The following is a 16,980-nucleotide window of genomic DNA, read 5'->3' as shown; positions in this document are numbered from 1 at the left end:
GGACGTTGTAGAAGCAGGGGTCCAGGTAGCTGCTGTCGCCCGTCACCAGGACGTAGCGGCCCTTGGTGTAGAAGTCGGCAATGGGCTCGGGCTTCTTGTACTTCCGCATGCGGTCCCGGACGATGTTGCAGAGGCGTGTCGAAGGCCTTGCTGATCTGAGCTCCGTCCGGGACGTCCTGGGGATGGATGGATTGATTGATTGATTGATTGATTGATTGAATACTTTATTAGTCAGAAATGTAAACAGCACAATGTACAGTAAGACATTAGCCCATTAGACCTGAGGCGATTCTACAAATGTCAAAACCAGCTAACGCATTAGATCCTCAAACCTTCTGCTAAACCAGCTAACTCCACCGGAGTTAGCTGGTTTTGCTGACTCCAGGCTCCACCCCCTTTTGACCTCCAACCTCATTGTGAGCTTGAGGTACATTCACATTTACATTAACATTTAGGGAGTTAGCTGGTTCCTGCCGGACAGCAGAGATATATTAAAACGGGTTTAACAGTCCATTCCTTCCTACCTGGGGAGACAGGGCTCCGGCGTGCAGGGGCCTCTGCTCGGTTCTGCCCACGCTCTCCTCGTCGTGTCCCACCCTCCCCTCGCCTCCTCCTGCGCCCGCTCCTCTCTCCTCCTGCCCGCTGTCCAGCACGTCTCTGGGGGTGAGCTCCTTCTTCTTCTGGTGAAGGACCTTCTTGGCCAGGATCTTCTGGCGAGGCTTGATGCTGGGTGATGTCCTGGATGGCCTGGGTGATGTCTGGGGGGAAAAGCAAGCAAGCGTGTTAAGAGCAGTGTTCGTTTCCTCGGCTAAAACCACGATGTTCGTCCACTATATACTGTAGTGGCATAGCAGTGGTATTTTCACTTTAATTCATACAACAAAGTATATATGGCTTACGCGGTTAAGACATTGAAGGGCCAGCAGTGTTGCCAGATGTACAATAATTATCATATTTGTATGATTATTTTACCCTGTGTCCATGTAGTACGATCGATAATGCCAAAAATACCCAAAGGGACGATAATTTTCCCATACTACCAAAAAGTACATGAATTCACCAAATCCCCTGGCTGCTGATTCGGGATCTGGTTTAGCTTTTCACAATAAGGATAAAAAAAGATGGTCAATCTGATTTTAGATCTGTACTCAGGCATTACAAACACCACATCTTTCCTGTCAACTTCCAGGCTTTTAATGAAGTAAAGTCCAGGAAGTTGCCTGATTCCACGCAGCGTATGTGGTGCCTTTTTCCCAAGTAGGCGAGTCAAACAAGGTTGTTTTCATTTTTTTGTGAAATTAGCCACATGTTCACACCTGTGATTTTCGCACCGAGAAATTGCCGATCTATAGCTCAAAATGTGTCGCAGCGCATTCATTTTATTACAGCTATTTTCAATGCTGTCCTAAAATGTTGAGGTCCTCACAAGTATAGTAATACGAACAAGTGTGTGTGTGTGTGTGTGTTTTCAGCAGAGATTATCAACGTGAAGCAGCTGTGTGATGTGCTGCCTATGTTGTCTTCTTGCACACTCCTCTTACCTCTTCCCCTGCTAGTGACAGAGGGTGTGTGGGTGTAGCGGTAATTGGTGGTGAACAGGGTGATGGGGGTTCCAATTATCGCTGAATTCAACCTGCGAGGAGAGGGAGAATAAATGAAATATAAGTCTTACCTTTCAAGAACATAAGGGCAACATACTAATAGGTGACTTTCTATCTGATGGAACCCACGTTCATCCGTGAACATTTGTGCCACTAAACCAGAGAGTGTGCTAAGGAAATGGTAAGTAACATCTAAAATGAATCAAACTGGTGATAAGCCTCATGATGAGGGTTACCGGGAGAGTGGGCACCTAAATATTGTGGGCACCTAAACATTGTATAGCGATTGAGAGGTGCACGCGCATCCAAACATTTAGACAGGTTCTGAATCTAAATGGATCAACTGTAAAGAAAGAGAGAAGGTCCACCGTCTTAATGATTCCAAAATAATTTATTAGCAGAGCGGTAAAAGGCCGGCCTTCATCAGGTAATGTAAAGTATACATGATTTGAACATGCACAGCCTAATAATTATTTCTACAATTGCTACAAATTGCTACAAAATCTGTGGATATAGCCAGTCATTATGGGCATAAATAAGAAGTTTAAGGGTACATTTAATGATGCACCGTGCATGTACAAAAGTATACTTTACACATTACTTGAGATTTTTGAAAAAAATAGACTGTCAACTAAACACTGAGGTGCCCACACTCTTCTTGTATCCATAATAATAAGCATGCCGCTCATCTCAGTGCTGATGTTAGAAGAAAACATATGATGTCAAGCAGCGCCATCTTGTGGATGATGTAGTGCAGTGATTCTCAAACTTTTTCCTTTGCCAGTATGAAATGTGGTGTTGACTCGGTGGACGTGTCTGTAGCCACTGACAGTGATTAATACTTACATTTTTAATTTGAAAGCCGCTGTTGTCTAATAATAGTACATAATTAAATGTATTTATTGAAGGTCTTTTAGACAAGTCTCTCTCTTAGAAGTCAAACACTTAAACCCTCTAGAGACTCAGGAAACTGTACCTGAGTTGGTTCTGTATTTGGACCGTTTTTTTCCGTCTACAAGCTCACAACGCGTCACAACAACACTTTGCAACACGACGCGTTGTGAGTTTGTAGATCGGCTATTTTTGGCTAATCCTCCCCCCAGAATATGGATGCTGAGGTTGAAGTGGTTAATTAGAGATGGGATTGGCTCAATTTATGGAAGCGAGGATAGCCTCAATCTGTGTGATGATTGATTACCAGTCCTGCATGGCACTAACACAGTGGTTCCCAAACTGTGCGTCGGTCCCCGAATTATTGTCCCCAGATGATTAACTTAATGTGCAAACAAACCAACATACAGTATAAGTGTATACAGAGTATATGTACATTTCTAAAGTTACAATTAAATAACTTTTAAGACCATTATAATACCAAATTTGCCAAATTACGTATTACATGAGAAAGAGGCAAATATTGTGAATATAGCCGATCTGCAAGCTCACAACGCCTCGCAGTGCGAGGCATTTAGTTTGACTCTGTGGAACTGAGTCAAACTAAATGTAATGCCTCAACTCTTACAATTCCAAGTGCTTGTCAGAGTGGGAGGTCCCCAGTTCAAATATGATTGTTTTGGGGGGTCACCAGTTCAAATAGGCGCGGCCTGAAAAGGTTGAGAACAACTGCGTTAGATCAGTGGTCCTCAAAGTGGGGGTCCTTCCGCGGCCTACTAGTTTTCAATTTGGGGGTGAGAATGTTCGAGAACCACTGTGTTAGATCTGGATATTACCCTCTGTGTAAAGTAACTAAAGCAGTAAGTATGGCTCAATATTATGCTTTTATCTCCGAATTAAGGAAAACCATAGAAATAGAAGTACTGAAAGGAAAGATTTCCAGTCATACTGACACTGGCTTCTGCGTGTGCGTGTGCGTGTGTGAGTGTGCGTGGCAGTCTTACCTGTTGTCCTCGTTTTCGATGATCCTCTTGTACCTACAATTTACAATGTTAAGCATTTAGCAGATGCTCTTATCCAGAATGACTTACAATAACAAGGTAATCACATACAGTAGAATGGAAAGACAGCGTTGTGCCTCAGTAAACTAAGATCACAGGAAAACCAAGAACCTGGCATCTGTCTAAACAATATATATCAAAATAATAATCTGTATATTGAAACTATAGGATACCAGTTAAATAATTAATTCAATCAAAATTAAATTCTTAACATTGTGGTGAAGAGTACAAAGTACAAAGTAACAAAAACATGAGAACGAATGATCGAGATGAGTCTGCATGGGAGCCATATCTTGGTCAGTCATTAGCCTCACCTGTCCAGTTCGTTCTCCAGGGAGGTCTGGTACATGGCCAGGTGTCTGCACTCGTTGGTGATCCTGTCCAGCGTCCTCTCAGCCTCCTCGATCTCCTTGCGCAGCGACTCGATCTGCTCGTTGTACGCCTGGATCTCGTTGTCGCAGCCGTCCTGCGTGTTCTTGATGGTCTGCTCCATCCCTGTGGTCTGAAGGAGGGAATAGAATAGAATACTTTATTAGCAATGATTAAAACACACAGTATCACCAATTAAAAGCGCCAAATGGATTGAACACAAAAAAGCCTAATCTTCTTTCCATTGTGGTCGATCATAAAACATACGACACGTTATTAAAACAACGATACAAAAAACACAATAAATGCTAAAAAGACAATTGAGGACACTAGGCCTACACATAGGACAAGGGACTCAACAAAGTCACACCGAACGATAGCTCCATTAAGAACCTCTCACTCCGCTATACAGCTCATCTCGGAGCTTTATAGCGGAGGCGAACGAGTGTCTTAAGTTGTGCAGAGAGAGAGAGAGAGAGAGAACAAGGAGTAGAATATTCGGTCAATGACTGTATGTCGGAGAGTGCTTTTGTGCTCTTTTCTATGTCTCCAAATTAAATTAAACAATCAATCAACCAATACCTAAATATCGATATTGTGTTTTTATATTGACAATAGCAGATATACAGCTCAGAATCTGTTGCACCGTGATGTGTTGTGAGCTTGTAGAACAGCTATTTTTTGCCATTTCTTTTGAAAAATGTTGGAAACTTTTTGGAAAGCATACAATTAAACCCAGGAAAAGACAACACTTGTGCCATATCATCACAATGTTATGATATCCAAAAGGTTCGCAGATTGAAAGTACAGCCTCAAAAGGTCTTTAAATCCAATGCACATGATTTATTTATTTTATATAATAATATCACATATAATTACACATACTGTACATAAACGTAGAGTATCTAGGGAATACAGGCAGAGAAAAAATACATGACACAGAACATGAGCAGAGTGAAGAGCAACATTTGGGCAGACAGCTGAGGTATGTCTTTAGTCAAAACCTGTAGGAAGACAAAACAAATGTCCCACATCATGAAAACACACCGTCTTAGGGAATACCATATGATTCTGTAATTGTATTGTATTACGCTGCACACTACATCAATTAGAGCAGTCCTGTGTAAGTACTTCTAAGTTGAGTTTCCCTGTGTGCTGTGGGTCATAAGAAGGCCGTGGCTGCCATCTAGTGGTACCACTGCCATGAATCATTTACACTGTAAATGATCGATGGCACAGTGTTCCATTTGTACACTCTCTGCGTTACAGACCTATAAGGGTCCATTTGGTTTCAAACCTCAGCATCTGAGCATCACCAGCTGTTGTGATGTTACCACCACCACCACCACCACTGGTGAACAAGGTACCCCAGTACTTGAGTAAAAGTATAGGTACTCCTGGTCAAATATTACTCGACTACAAGTGAAAGTTGCTCAGTTGCAAAGTTGCCTTAACTCAGTACTTGAGTTAAAGTACTGGAGCACTTGCTTGCTTGCTTACTTGCTTAAAGGTATTAAAAAGTACAAATTACAAATTACCCTTTCTTTTTAATATCAATGCATTGCTGTAATGAAATAGGGCTTATTAAGTAGTGGTTAATATATAATGTACTGTACCTTTTCCCTTCCTAGAAAAGTAGTGGAGTCAAAAGTACAGAGTAAACGTCAAAGTATTCAAAAAATACAAACTCAAGTAAAGTACAGCATCTGTACTTTTACAGACACCAAATACTTTTGCTAAAAGTAAAGTACTCATGTACATTGTTACTGTCCACCAGCTGTTGTCATGGTAACATCATCATCATCACTCACCTCGGTCTGCAGACGTTGCTTCTGTGCTTGCAGCTGACAGAGGGCGCTCTTGTACTCCTCCAGCTGGCTCTGGAGCCCAGGCAGCCTCCTCTGGGCCAGCAGCTTCTCTTGTTCCTTCACAATCAATCACAATCAGTCAGAACATCACAGGTTTGCAGGCGTAAACAAAAGGGTGAAAATTAGTTTTGTGTGCAAGCTCCATCGTTTTCAGAAAGAAGAAAAGGGAGGAAAAACAGAAAAGAAAAGAGTCGGGGGGACAGGGAGGGAGAGCAAGGAGTTAGGATGGCAGTTTTATGAATGCCCTTTTTTTCCTCTATGCACAGCAGCCATATTGGAAAGAAATTGGGCCTCTTCTTACTTCCTTAACAGGTGTTACCAATATTACTAATTAAGGCTCTGTTCCATTCATTCAAACTGAGTCAGGGTACTGATATTGTGCATGTTGGCTCACTGGAAACACCAGTGGGTCTCAAAGTGTGGTCCAGGGACCCTCATGGTTCCTTGAGGGGGTTCCAAATGGCCCCTTACGGGTGTGTAACTCTGAGAGTGTACATATGGAACCAAATGGACCTGTAAGGGTCCATTTGGTTCCATTTGTACACTCTCAGAGTTATGAGAGTCATTGAAATAAAAAAGTTTGAGAACCACTGTGCTACACGAAATGGAACAGAGCCTTCATTAGTATCATTGGTAACACCTGAAGGAAGTAAGGAAGAGGCCCAATTTCCTTCCAATATGGCTGGCTGCTGTGCATATACAGTAGCCTATTATGCACCCTAACCATGAAGCCCATACACACAGAGGAAACACAGCTGTTATAGCCTGGGAAAGACACAGTGTTACAGTGTGAAGGTAGAAGTGCGAACATCAGTCATCCAGTGACTGGGGGGTCGATAAGCAATATCTCACTAAGTGTACTAAACGTTAGAACTCTCTTCAGGTGTCAGTGACGTACAGTAGGTTTGGACCGTGGACCAGGGTGTTGTTGTGTCATTCTTGGAGGATGCAAATTGTTCTGACAACTCTTGACCTATAGTCAGAGGTGTGTGCGTGTGTGTGTGTGTGTGTGTATTATTAAGTATAGTAGAATTTGCGTAATAGTCATAGACAGAAAAACCTTACCTCAGAGATGCCCACAGACATGTTGGGGACCAGCGGCATGGTGTGGTTGATCTGGTGCAGGATGTTCACATAGGTCTGGATCTCTGCAAGGTTCTTGTGGAGGAGGACATGGAAATCACATCATTCAATGACGGCAGTGTGAGTCGACAAAAACAAATTTCAAATATAATGGGGCGTTACTAATTTTTCTTCTACACTATTTATGACGCGTAGCTAGTTCAGGCAGATACACTCGAGAGGTTTACACGCATGTGCGGCACTATGTGGCCGATGATTCATTGCCTACTTCCTCTTGCTGTCAATGCTGCCACTGATGTTGCGTGTGCTTTGTTTGCTCCCAGTACCACCCCAGCACCACCAGTAGGCTCTGCTTTCCCTAAGGGTTCTGTTTACCCCTGCAGGGTGGTTTGTTATAGATGTACAGTACATCTCCCTGATTTAAATTGTCACCAGTTTCAATCGATTTTAATTGATTTGAATCGATTTACGATAAATCGTTACATGCCTAGTCTCAATCTATTAGTGAGTTATCTGACTGAACTGTATTTAGGCACATAATGCAATGTGCAAAAGCAAAATGCATATTGTCGCTGTTGGACGGAAACCATATTTCAACTTTGTACGTACAAAAAAAGTAAATTAATGCCATACGTTGTCGTATAATATATAATAAATATTGAACGGCCAATGAAATAACAGCTTGTGATGTTGTGACTGCTAAATAATGGACCTCAACTGAAAACATTTGGTGCCAGAGATCCCCATACAGGAATTGTGTTCCTAAAATGTTTCAAAGATATTCCAAATGTGTATTTATCTATTAATATTTTTTTTATATGCAGGTTGCTGACCTACGAGTGCACAACACATTGCACCGAGCATGTATATCAGCTATTTTCAAATAGTTGATGTACATAGGGTTAAAGTGTTTCAACTGATTTTGCTGGGGACTCACTGGGACCCCCTCGGACCCCACTTTGTGAACCAGTCCTTCTCGTCAATATTCAATGACCTCAATTGGACTTTGAGGTGACACAACCATAACTTGTTATGCAACGCATTCTCACTCCCAAGACGGCGAACGGGTGACTTCTTGGAACGGACGGCCCAAGGAGTCAAACGTTTAACGGGAAGAGTGGGCAAAAATGGCACATGTTGACTAGGGGGATATGAGTTACAATTCTGTCCTTATCGGGACATTAACTCGAACAGCGATGAGTCGGCTGAAGCGAACATCGCAACGCTCGGCGCGGCGACTTGCTCGCCTGACGGCTCACTCGGCAGTGCCTCTCTTGGCTCAAGTCCGCCTTAGACGGCGCGCCTCCGTCGTTTTAACTGTTCTTTTTGCGGACCGGAGAACGGCACTTCCACATTCCTGGAGTGCGGAAGTGCCCGGGACGGCACCGTTTGGTCACATGTGGCCAAAGAAGTCATGAAATGCATTTTGGGGAGTAGGAGTGTGTTGTGTTATGTTATGGAACACATTTAAAGGACCACTTCACCCATTTTCAACCTCATCTTCATATAATTGGTCCTTGTTAATGCTCATAATTTTTTATGATTTAGAAAGGGTTTAACAAATCCAGGTTTCCCTGGCACAAATTAAACATTTTATAGTGGGGGTCCCTGATGTGAAGATCTTTGAGAACCATTCACTAGTGTAGACCAGATAAAATACAGACCATCTACTGTACATCTGATGTAACTGTGATGTAAGAAGCATCAATTCAATCATCTAGTATAGTGACCTTCTAACATGCAGTGACACCTGAACCTCCCTACTGATTTGTATGAAACCTTCTTTGACACAAGCATTGATCCCTGCCATGATGGTCCAGTCAGTGAATTTAATGATCGCTGGGGGTTGAACCCATCGCTGACCTTTTTGTATCTGTCTTTGGTGCCGTTGACGTCATCCTGCAGGAACTGAGATTGGATCTGACAGTCCAGGTTTCTGAGCAGAGCGTTGTCAGCCTCCTACGAGAGAGAGAGAGGGTGAGGGGAGGAGAGGAGGGGGGCGGGTGAGGAGGGGAGATGAGAGGAGAGGTGGGGATGGGAGATGTGGGAGGGGAGATGGGGAGGTGGGGAGGGGAGGGAAGACGTGGTGAGTGTTGGGGAGGGGAGGAGAGGAGGTGAGGGGAGATGTGGGGAGGGTAGGAGAGGCGAGGAGGTGAGGGGAGGTGGGGAGGGTAGGAGAGGCGAGGAGGTGAGGGGAGGTGGGGAGGGTAGGGGAGGTGAGGGGAGGTGGGGAGGGTAGGAGAGGCGAGGAGGTGAGGTGGGGAGGGTAGGAGAGGTGAGGAGGTGAGGGGAGGTGGGGAGGGTAGGGGAGGTGAGGGGAGGTGGGGAGGGTAGGAGAGGCGAGGAGGTGAGGTGGGGAGGGTAGGAGAGGCGAGGAGGTGAGGGGAGGTGGGGAGGGTAGGGGAGGTGAGGGGAGGTGGGGAGGGTAGGAGAGGCGAGGAGGTGAGGTGGGGAGGGTAGGAGAGGCGAGGAGGTGAGGTGGGGAGGGTAGGAGAGGTGAGGAGGTGAGGTGGGGAGGGGAGGAGGTGAGGGGAGGTGGGGAGGGAAGATGTGGGGAGGGGAGGAGAGGAGAGGAGAGAGGAGGATAGAATGCAATGAAAGGAAAAGGGATCAAAGAGATGAGGAATGTGAAAGAAGTAAAAAAAAAATCGTTTTAATGTGTTCTGCCCCATCATATTAATGAATCATTTATGCAACAACTCACACCATGTGGGCCTCTGCTTCACGTCAAGCCCAACATTGCCCCCAAGGTACTGTATGTTACTATGACAATATGCCATGGCCTTGACTGAGTTATTGCATTTAGCGAGTTATTATGTATATTGCCCTGAGGAAGGACAATAGAGCACCGAAGTCTGACGTCACTGCCGCTAGAGGGCGTTGTTCCGCTGGTTTGTGGCTTAATTTTTTGTGTTGAAATCCCATTGGGGAATCTTAGATCATGTCATATAAGAACTGTGTTCCAAACATAAACACACCACCCCGGCGATTCTGTCAGGGGGGTGGCTCTGCATTGTTTATGATATTCATTCATATTTGATACAGCCTGTTTCTGGCGAAAATTTAATTAATTCTGCCTTAAAAGTCTTAAGAACTACTACTTCCGGGTCTGAAATCACTGTCCCTACAGCAGCCGCGTTCATGGGAAATGTAGTCTTTGGGTTGTTTGACTCGATTCTAGCGTTTATTGTATTACTCGTTGAGTAAATGTGTACATTTCCACCTTCAGTCGATGCTTCATATCCATATGAGTAAAATCGCCAGGGTGGTGTGTTTATTTTTTGAACACAGTTCTTATATGAAGCGATCTAAGATTCCAATGAGGATTTCAACACAAAAAATAAAGCCGCAAACCAGCGGAACAGCGCCCTCTACCGGCAGTGACGTCAGGACTTCAGTGCTCTATAGGGTTCATTCACTTGGCAGCCATTGCAACCCTATGATATTATTATATTATTATAACCTTTATTTAACCAGTAAAACACATTGAGATGTACAGTAGGTGTCTGGCCAGGAGGCTGATATGTTACACAGATTTGCAAAAAAGACAAGACATTACAACACAAAGCATAACCAAACTATCGATATTACTCACTCAGGTAAAATACAATTAAAAGAAGCAATGAAAAACAAATTAAAAGCAAACACTTAAAACAGGAACAGCAACTGTCAGATCCACATGCAGCTGCAGTGCTGTGGATCTGACAGTATTGCCATCATCAGTGCGTTGACATCCATACCTTATTGAGCTGCTCCAAGGTTCCTCGTAGATGTTCCTGATACTCGCATTCATTTCTGTATCTAGAACACAGAGTACCACAGATTAGACCCCAGTAACAAGCACCTCACTGGGATATTAAACGGTGGGAATCAGTTTGCATGTCATGGTGCGTGTGTGTGCGTGCGTGACTGATTTATCCTACGTGCATCGATGCACAACAAGGATAAGGCAGTATTTTCAATGAAAACGTATTGTTTTCAGTTGAAATCGATAACTTCTGTCAATTACGGTTAACCCTTTGTTGCCAGGGGTTATTCCCATCGCGTCTCACTCATTAATTCCTGAGTGTATATGCGTGTGGGCATGCGTGAGTGTGTGTAGTGGGGGGGTGCTGGAATCGTAGATATATTATCATTCAGCATTCATACCGTATGGATTCTAACCCTTTTCATCCTGACTTGTCTTTGAGCATCTCCTGTAGCACAGACCATGATTGTTTCTGACACGACCACCCACCCCAGCAGACCCTTTTTTAGGCTATAGTTGCGTTAAGGCCCTGTTCTTGTTGCATTAAGCCCCCCCATCAGTGCTATACTGTACGCATACAGTGGTCAAATGCAGGTCTCTTGCACTATATCAGTGGTTCTGAAGCATTTTCATGTCGGACCCCCAAATGAAGATGTATTTGGCCGCCGTCCCCCATACAAGATTTGTGTCGTTAAAATATTTCACAAATATTCACAATTCTTCTTTTTTTATATAGCAGATCTACAAGCTCATAACATGTCGCATCGCAACGCTTTCTGAGCTTGTAGACGGGCTATTTCCCTTTCTTTTCATTAAACATTTGTTAAAGTGATTTTGATGCTACTGTTATCAACTATTTCCCCCCCTCAAGGACCCCTGAGGGGCCTCGGACCCCACTTTGAGAACCACTGCCCTACTGTAGGTCATGAGTTTGACGATATACTATTAAAGCTGCAATCCGTGTTATGTCCTATCCAGGATTTGAACGACCGTCTCCTGTGTTGGACAGCAAACATCCACCACTTGGGCAAGAGGGAGGCAGTCCATGCTTGGTCAGGGGGAAGTATATGAACTTCAGGCAGTACTACTCATCAACTAGTAGGTGTCCTCCTAAGGTTATTATAATTTTGCATTTGATTTTTATTTTGTTTCGAGTTTTTTGTTTTAAATTTCAGTTTCGTTTTCATTCATTATGAACAGCGGATTTGGTAGTGTAGTTTATACACTTTTTAAGGCTTAGTTTTAGTTTATTTGTTTTAGTGTTAGTTTTAATCTTTGAAGATTTTTGACAAAGACTAAAACTAAGGATTTTTGTTAGTTTTAGTTTTGTAAACACTTACAGTGTTACAGTTTCGGTATTGTTTTTATTTTTTTGTAAAGTCTCGTTAGTTTTTTTAGTTTTTCATTTAACTAAAATGTTTTCTAGTTTTCTACATTTCTCAATAGAAATGAATGGAGACCACCTCCAACCACTGCAGTCAGTTACGTTGTAACATACTCTACCATACAGATTGGTTAAATTAGGCCTACTACTTAATTCATCAAAATAACTTCCAGATTGCAGCTTTAAACTCCTCAGTTATACATTGCTGGTGTAGCTGGTGTCTGCTCTTCAACACGTTGGGTTAACTTGCACAAAGAAACGCAATAATCTGTGACATCTTATCTGAATTAGGCTTCCTGCTGTTGACGTAATGTAATGTAATATGCATGTGGTGTCACCACATTAATCAGGAATCAAAGCGTGAGACACAATGTGAATACTGAAATCCCTGGTAACAAAGGGATAACCATAATCTATTCACAACTGAAAACGATGTGTTTTCATTTAAATGCCACATGCTTCAAGTCTTTGTATTCAAGTATTTTATATTCAAGATGTGCTGTTGTTTTTAGCAACAAGGCTGCCTGTAGAGGGCTGATCTCATGACCCCAAAAGATTGATTCTTCTGTTCAAGGCAACACAGAAAAAGGGGGGGGGGGATATTTTTCTTAATTGCTCACATTAGTGGAAAGGTTATATAATTGACATACTTAAATGGAAAAAATAATTGTGGTTTTGCATGCACATGCATTTCTTGCGAAACCTGCAAGAAATGCAGTTACACAGGCATGCGCATTCATAGACATCGAAGGGGATCTTTGCCCTTTCACCTATACAAAATGCTGTGAACACACTGAGAAGAGATGTACTTCGTGCCGCGCTGCGAACTTGTACATCTGCTATGTTTGAATATTTTTGAAAAATCTTTTTGAATAACTTTGATTTTCTTTTAACACAAATCTTCTCTTCTGGGGGTCCCTGGCACAAAACATTTTCAGATGGGGTACCGCGGCCAAATACATATCAATTTGGGGACCCTCGGCACGAAAAGGTTTGAGAACCCCTCTGCTCTAGTCTGCACGTCCCTGGCTGCAGTCACCACTTACTTGCTGGTGTACTCGTCCATCATGCGGCAGGCATCCTTCAGCTCGCGCTCCAGCTTGGCGTGGTCGGAGGACAGCTCGCGGATGCGCTGCCTGTTGCCGGTGATCTGCTCGGTGAAGGCCTCCTCCAGGCCGCTGGCCTCCTCCATGCGCTGCAGCGTCTCCAGCTGCTTGCGGAACACGGCGTTGCGCTGCTCCAGCACGCGCGCCCTGTTGATGTAGCGGGCGAAGCGGCTGTTGAGCTCCTGCATGTGGGCATAGGGAAGGAGGGATGGGGATGGAAACGATAATCGTTATCATCGTTTTTCGCAAAAAAAACACTCACAATAACCGTATCGCAGAGATTTAAATTTATCGTGAAATTGTCCTCCTTCATACACTTAAAGGGCAGGAACTTACATTGTACGATGAAACAAGCTTGTTTTTTTAATAAAAATGTCAACTTCCTCATTTAGCTATTTTTATTAGGAAGATCCGCTGATCTGGATCCAAATCTTCAAATAGTAAAATCAACAGGAAGTTGACATTTTTATTAAAAAGCCCATTCGTTTACGGGCTAAAATACTACTGTTTCACTGTACAATATAAGTCAATGAGAAGCATGTTTTGAATGATCAATTTCTAATCAATGGAGCATTTTTTATTTTTTTTTCGCCCACCTTCGGAGTTACATAATGGCAAGGTCTCAACCCAAAGCACTACCAAAGTGTTCTTGCCCTTTAACACTGAGCACTATAACAATATTGTTCATCATTGTTATAGCTGTGGCGTGGAGTCGACTCTGCCATTCACTTGACTTAGAACAATGGGCCCTATCTTGCCTTACCCCTTATGCCAAAACCCTTTAGGCTTTTTTTTTTATGTAGTGAAAATAAGTGATCTACACGTTGTGACCTTGTAGATCGGCTATTTGAGCTATGTTTTTCCAAAATAGTAAAAAAGGGCAAAAAAGTTTAGGCAGAAGGGGTAAGGCGCAAGATAGGGTATAATATGTGCAAATATACAGTGACAAATACACTCCAAGGAGTGGGGACCAAATTATTATTTACATTTTTTAAATGTTGTTTAAATGTTAAAACATTACATTATTATCAATAATGATATAGACAATTATCGTTAACCGCAATTATTTTCGGCCGCAATAATCGTGGCATGAAAGGTTCATAATATGGTCCCATAATGATCCCTACCTGCAGGCTCTCCCAGCCCTGGATGGCTGAGGCTCCGGCGGAGGATTCCGAGCCCTCGGCCTCCTCATCGCAGAAATCGGAGTGCTCGTATTTCTCCTTGCGCACCTCGCGCAGGTAACTGGTCTTAAACATGGCCGGTTCCGTCTCTCTCCCCCCTGCTCAACCTGGGTTGGTGGTATCTCCCCGGTGTGGCACGGTCCCCCTTCAAGCGCCTTTAGTGTGTGAAAACTCGGGTGCTCACCCTTGGCTGTCTCATACTAGACTAAACGATGGCCGACACTAGCTGCCGGCGAAATAGCACCCGAAAACCTCCCCCCCCCCACTGGCTGTGACCAAACGGCACGCCGCATGCCTGGGGCCTTCCAGAGTTTGTTGATGCCCTTTGTGACTGCGGATCACAAAAGCCCCGGTCGACTGATGACCCAAGCAGAAAGATCAAAACAAACAAACGCTGTGGCCTAGAGAAACAATGCTGTGTCACGCTCGCCCATTATAGCACGCCTGTTTGGTCGTTTTTTTTTTCAATCGCCTACTTTTTCTCGATCTCTGTTTTGATCGGTGAAATTGGACGCCCACATGACAGCTGAGCGAGTTGCATGCAGTGCACTTTCTATGGAGTGCAGACAATTACTCCTGAGCCAGAAGTTACCCATGGTGGAACATAATTCCTCACTGAGCCAAAAAACAAACAGCCTTTCATGTGTAGTAGATGAACCGATGAACACCTGTAGAGTGGTGCGATAGCAGTCAAACTGGGTGGATGGATGGATAGTACAGACCCTTAGACGGAGTGAAGCCACTGAAATATGCACCACATTTCAATGAAGTGTAAACACAATGGTCATGCAATAATAATGTGTAATGATCTGACTGGAAAAGGACAAAAGAGAAGGGTGAGGATCCAACAGCAAAGAAATGACCATGTCTGAGGTTGAAGTAATATGAACTGTAAGTTATTATGCAGTGTTCAAAAAGGTGTTTTTCCCTATCATAACAGTATAACCTTGACGCCCATCACAGCATTATTGCGTGTGCTGAATGTGGATTTTGAAGCCAAAGCGCTCTAAGGACATTGACACGTTTTATTTTGCCAGGTTTTTGTGATGTTTTTGTTATTTTACCCCACAGGAGACGTACAGTAGGCTATAGGAGGAAAGGTATAATGAGGCACACAGTGGTCGCTCTGCTTGCTCAATAGACTACATAGTGCTGAAGTAACAACAGCTCATTAAAGTAAGGACACTATCTGACATGGGTACTGTCTGTATACTCTTACTATTTAAGCATCATTGAGGGTGTATACTGTTGTAAATATATATTGTGTTAGTTATTGATGGTGTTTCTTTTGTGTAACTGTATCTTAATTGAATTTCTCGCGGGATCAATATAGATCTTATCTTATCTTATCTTATCTCTTACATAGCTGACACATTGCAGCAAAACAAAGTTGCTTGTAGATCGGCTATTTTCACTATTTCTGCATGCCGCCATTGTACAAAGAACAATACATTTGACATTGTTGTTGATTAGTTGATGTATAAGAACATTTTAAATCCTGCTTCTCGGTTAATCAATGAATCTACATGAGCAAGATTAAGTCAGTTATTGGTTTCTAAATATAGATTTTTTTCTATATATTTTCTGTTAATTTGCCCATGCAGCCCTACATGAGACTGACTGAGACCTGAGGCAGAGTCAAGGTCTTTTTGAGCTCCATGCACCTTGACCTTTGCTGCATGGAGCTTACAGAACAGAAGGCCGATCACAATCATCTGCCGCTGGTCTGTCAGTAAAAAGGCTGAATGCAGCTCAGGTCACATGGCTTGTAGTTCAGCATTCAGCATGTTTCAGGCCCTGGAAAGGCCCAGGACCAACTAATTGTCTGTGACAATTATCAGTATTCTCTGTAAACAATGTGCAACGGCCTGCCACATTCTCTACATTTCACACTTGTGAGGACGTTTTATGGTCATTTTTCAGCTCGATGCAAATAATATGTGCTTTCATAGTGGTCAGTGGTGGAAGAAGTACTCACTTGTTTTACAAGGTACTACACCTACACAAGGTACTACACCATGAATTCAAAAAATAATAATAATATTTAATATCATATTGTTTATGTCCCTCAAACGTTTTTCAAAAGGTTTGAGCCTAAATCAAGCCTCAGATATACTCATTCCAACTAACTTCTCTCTGGCTTATAAAGCACTTTCACCTGCAATACCACATTGTCCTGTTTGGCACGGGGCGCTATTGAGCCAGTTTGTATGCATGTTATCTCCTGGTTCTGTGTGGAAAAAGTAAAAAAATAAAAATATATAAAAATGGTAGGGATTGTACCCTGACGTGACGTCACGTCAGGGACCAAATGAGTTTGGCCTGTTTTGAGACCAATTTACAGAAAACCCCAGATTTGCTGTGAAAGCCTGAGTGTTGAAACTGGGGTATTTTTGGAGATAGAAGAGAGGTAGGGGAGACCAAAAACACACAAAAAAGAAGAAAAAGTTTAAATTCATGGTGTAGTCCCTTTAAGTAAAAGTATCAATACTGCACTGTAGAAATACTCTGTTACAAGTAAAAGTCCGAAATTCTAATTTTACTTGAGTAAAAGAACAAAAGTATTGGCATCAAAATGTACTTAAAGTAGCAAAAGTAAAAGTACTCGTTATGCAGAATGTCCCGTTTCAAAAGCTATCAAATGTCTAAAATGTATAACAATTATGTGAAAATAGTAGTAAATGT

General features: G+C 42.9%; 1 protein-coding gene across 1 annotated transcript in view; it reads right to left on the bottom strand.

The window, feature by feature from the left end:
* Window positions 1-14,370, bottom strand: part of bfsp1 (beaded filament structural protein 1) — a gene marked incomplete at both ends in the record, with an annotated part of 14,784 nt that extends 414 nt beyond the window's left edge. The window contains 13 exon segments of the mRNA XM_080449580.1: window positions 5-133; window positions 135-176; window positions 525-728; window positions 730-758; window positions 1,542-1,633; window positions 3,497-3,529; window positions 3,868-4,055; window positions 5,734-5,847; window positions 6,856-6,948; window positions 8,737-8,832; window positions 10,614-10,674; window positions 13,052-13,293; window positions 14,239-14,370. Coding sequence (XP_080305706.1) covers window positions 5-133; window positions 135-176; window positions 525-728; window positions 730-758; window positions 1,542-1,633; window positions 3,497-3,529; window positions 3,868-4,055; window positions 5,734-5,847; window positions 6,856-6,948; window positions 8,737-8,832; window positions 10,614-10,674; window positions 13,052-13,293; window positions 14,239-14,370 — 1,455 coding nt within the window.
* Window positions 14,371-16,980: the final 2,610 nt, after the last annotated feature.

This window comes from Gymnoscopelus braueri, assembly GCF_963280865.1.
Source record: "Gymnoscopelus braueri genome assembly, chromosome: 14".
Classification (NCBI taxonomy): Eukaryota; Metazoa; Chordata; class Actinopteri; order Myctophiformes; family Myctophidae; genus Gymnoscopelus; species Gymnoscopelus braueri.
Note: the sequence above shows the minus strand (reverse complement) of the source record. Positions and strands in the feature narration are given on the sequence as shown.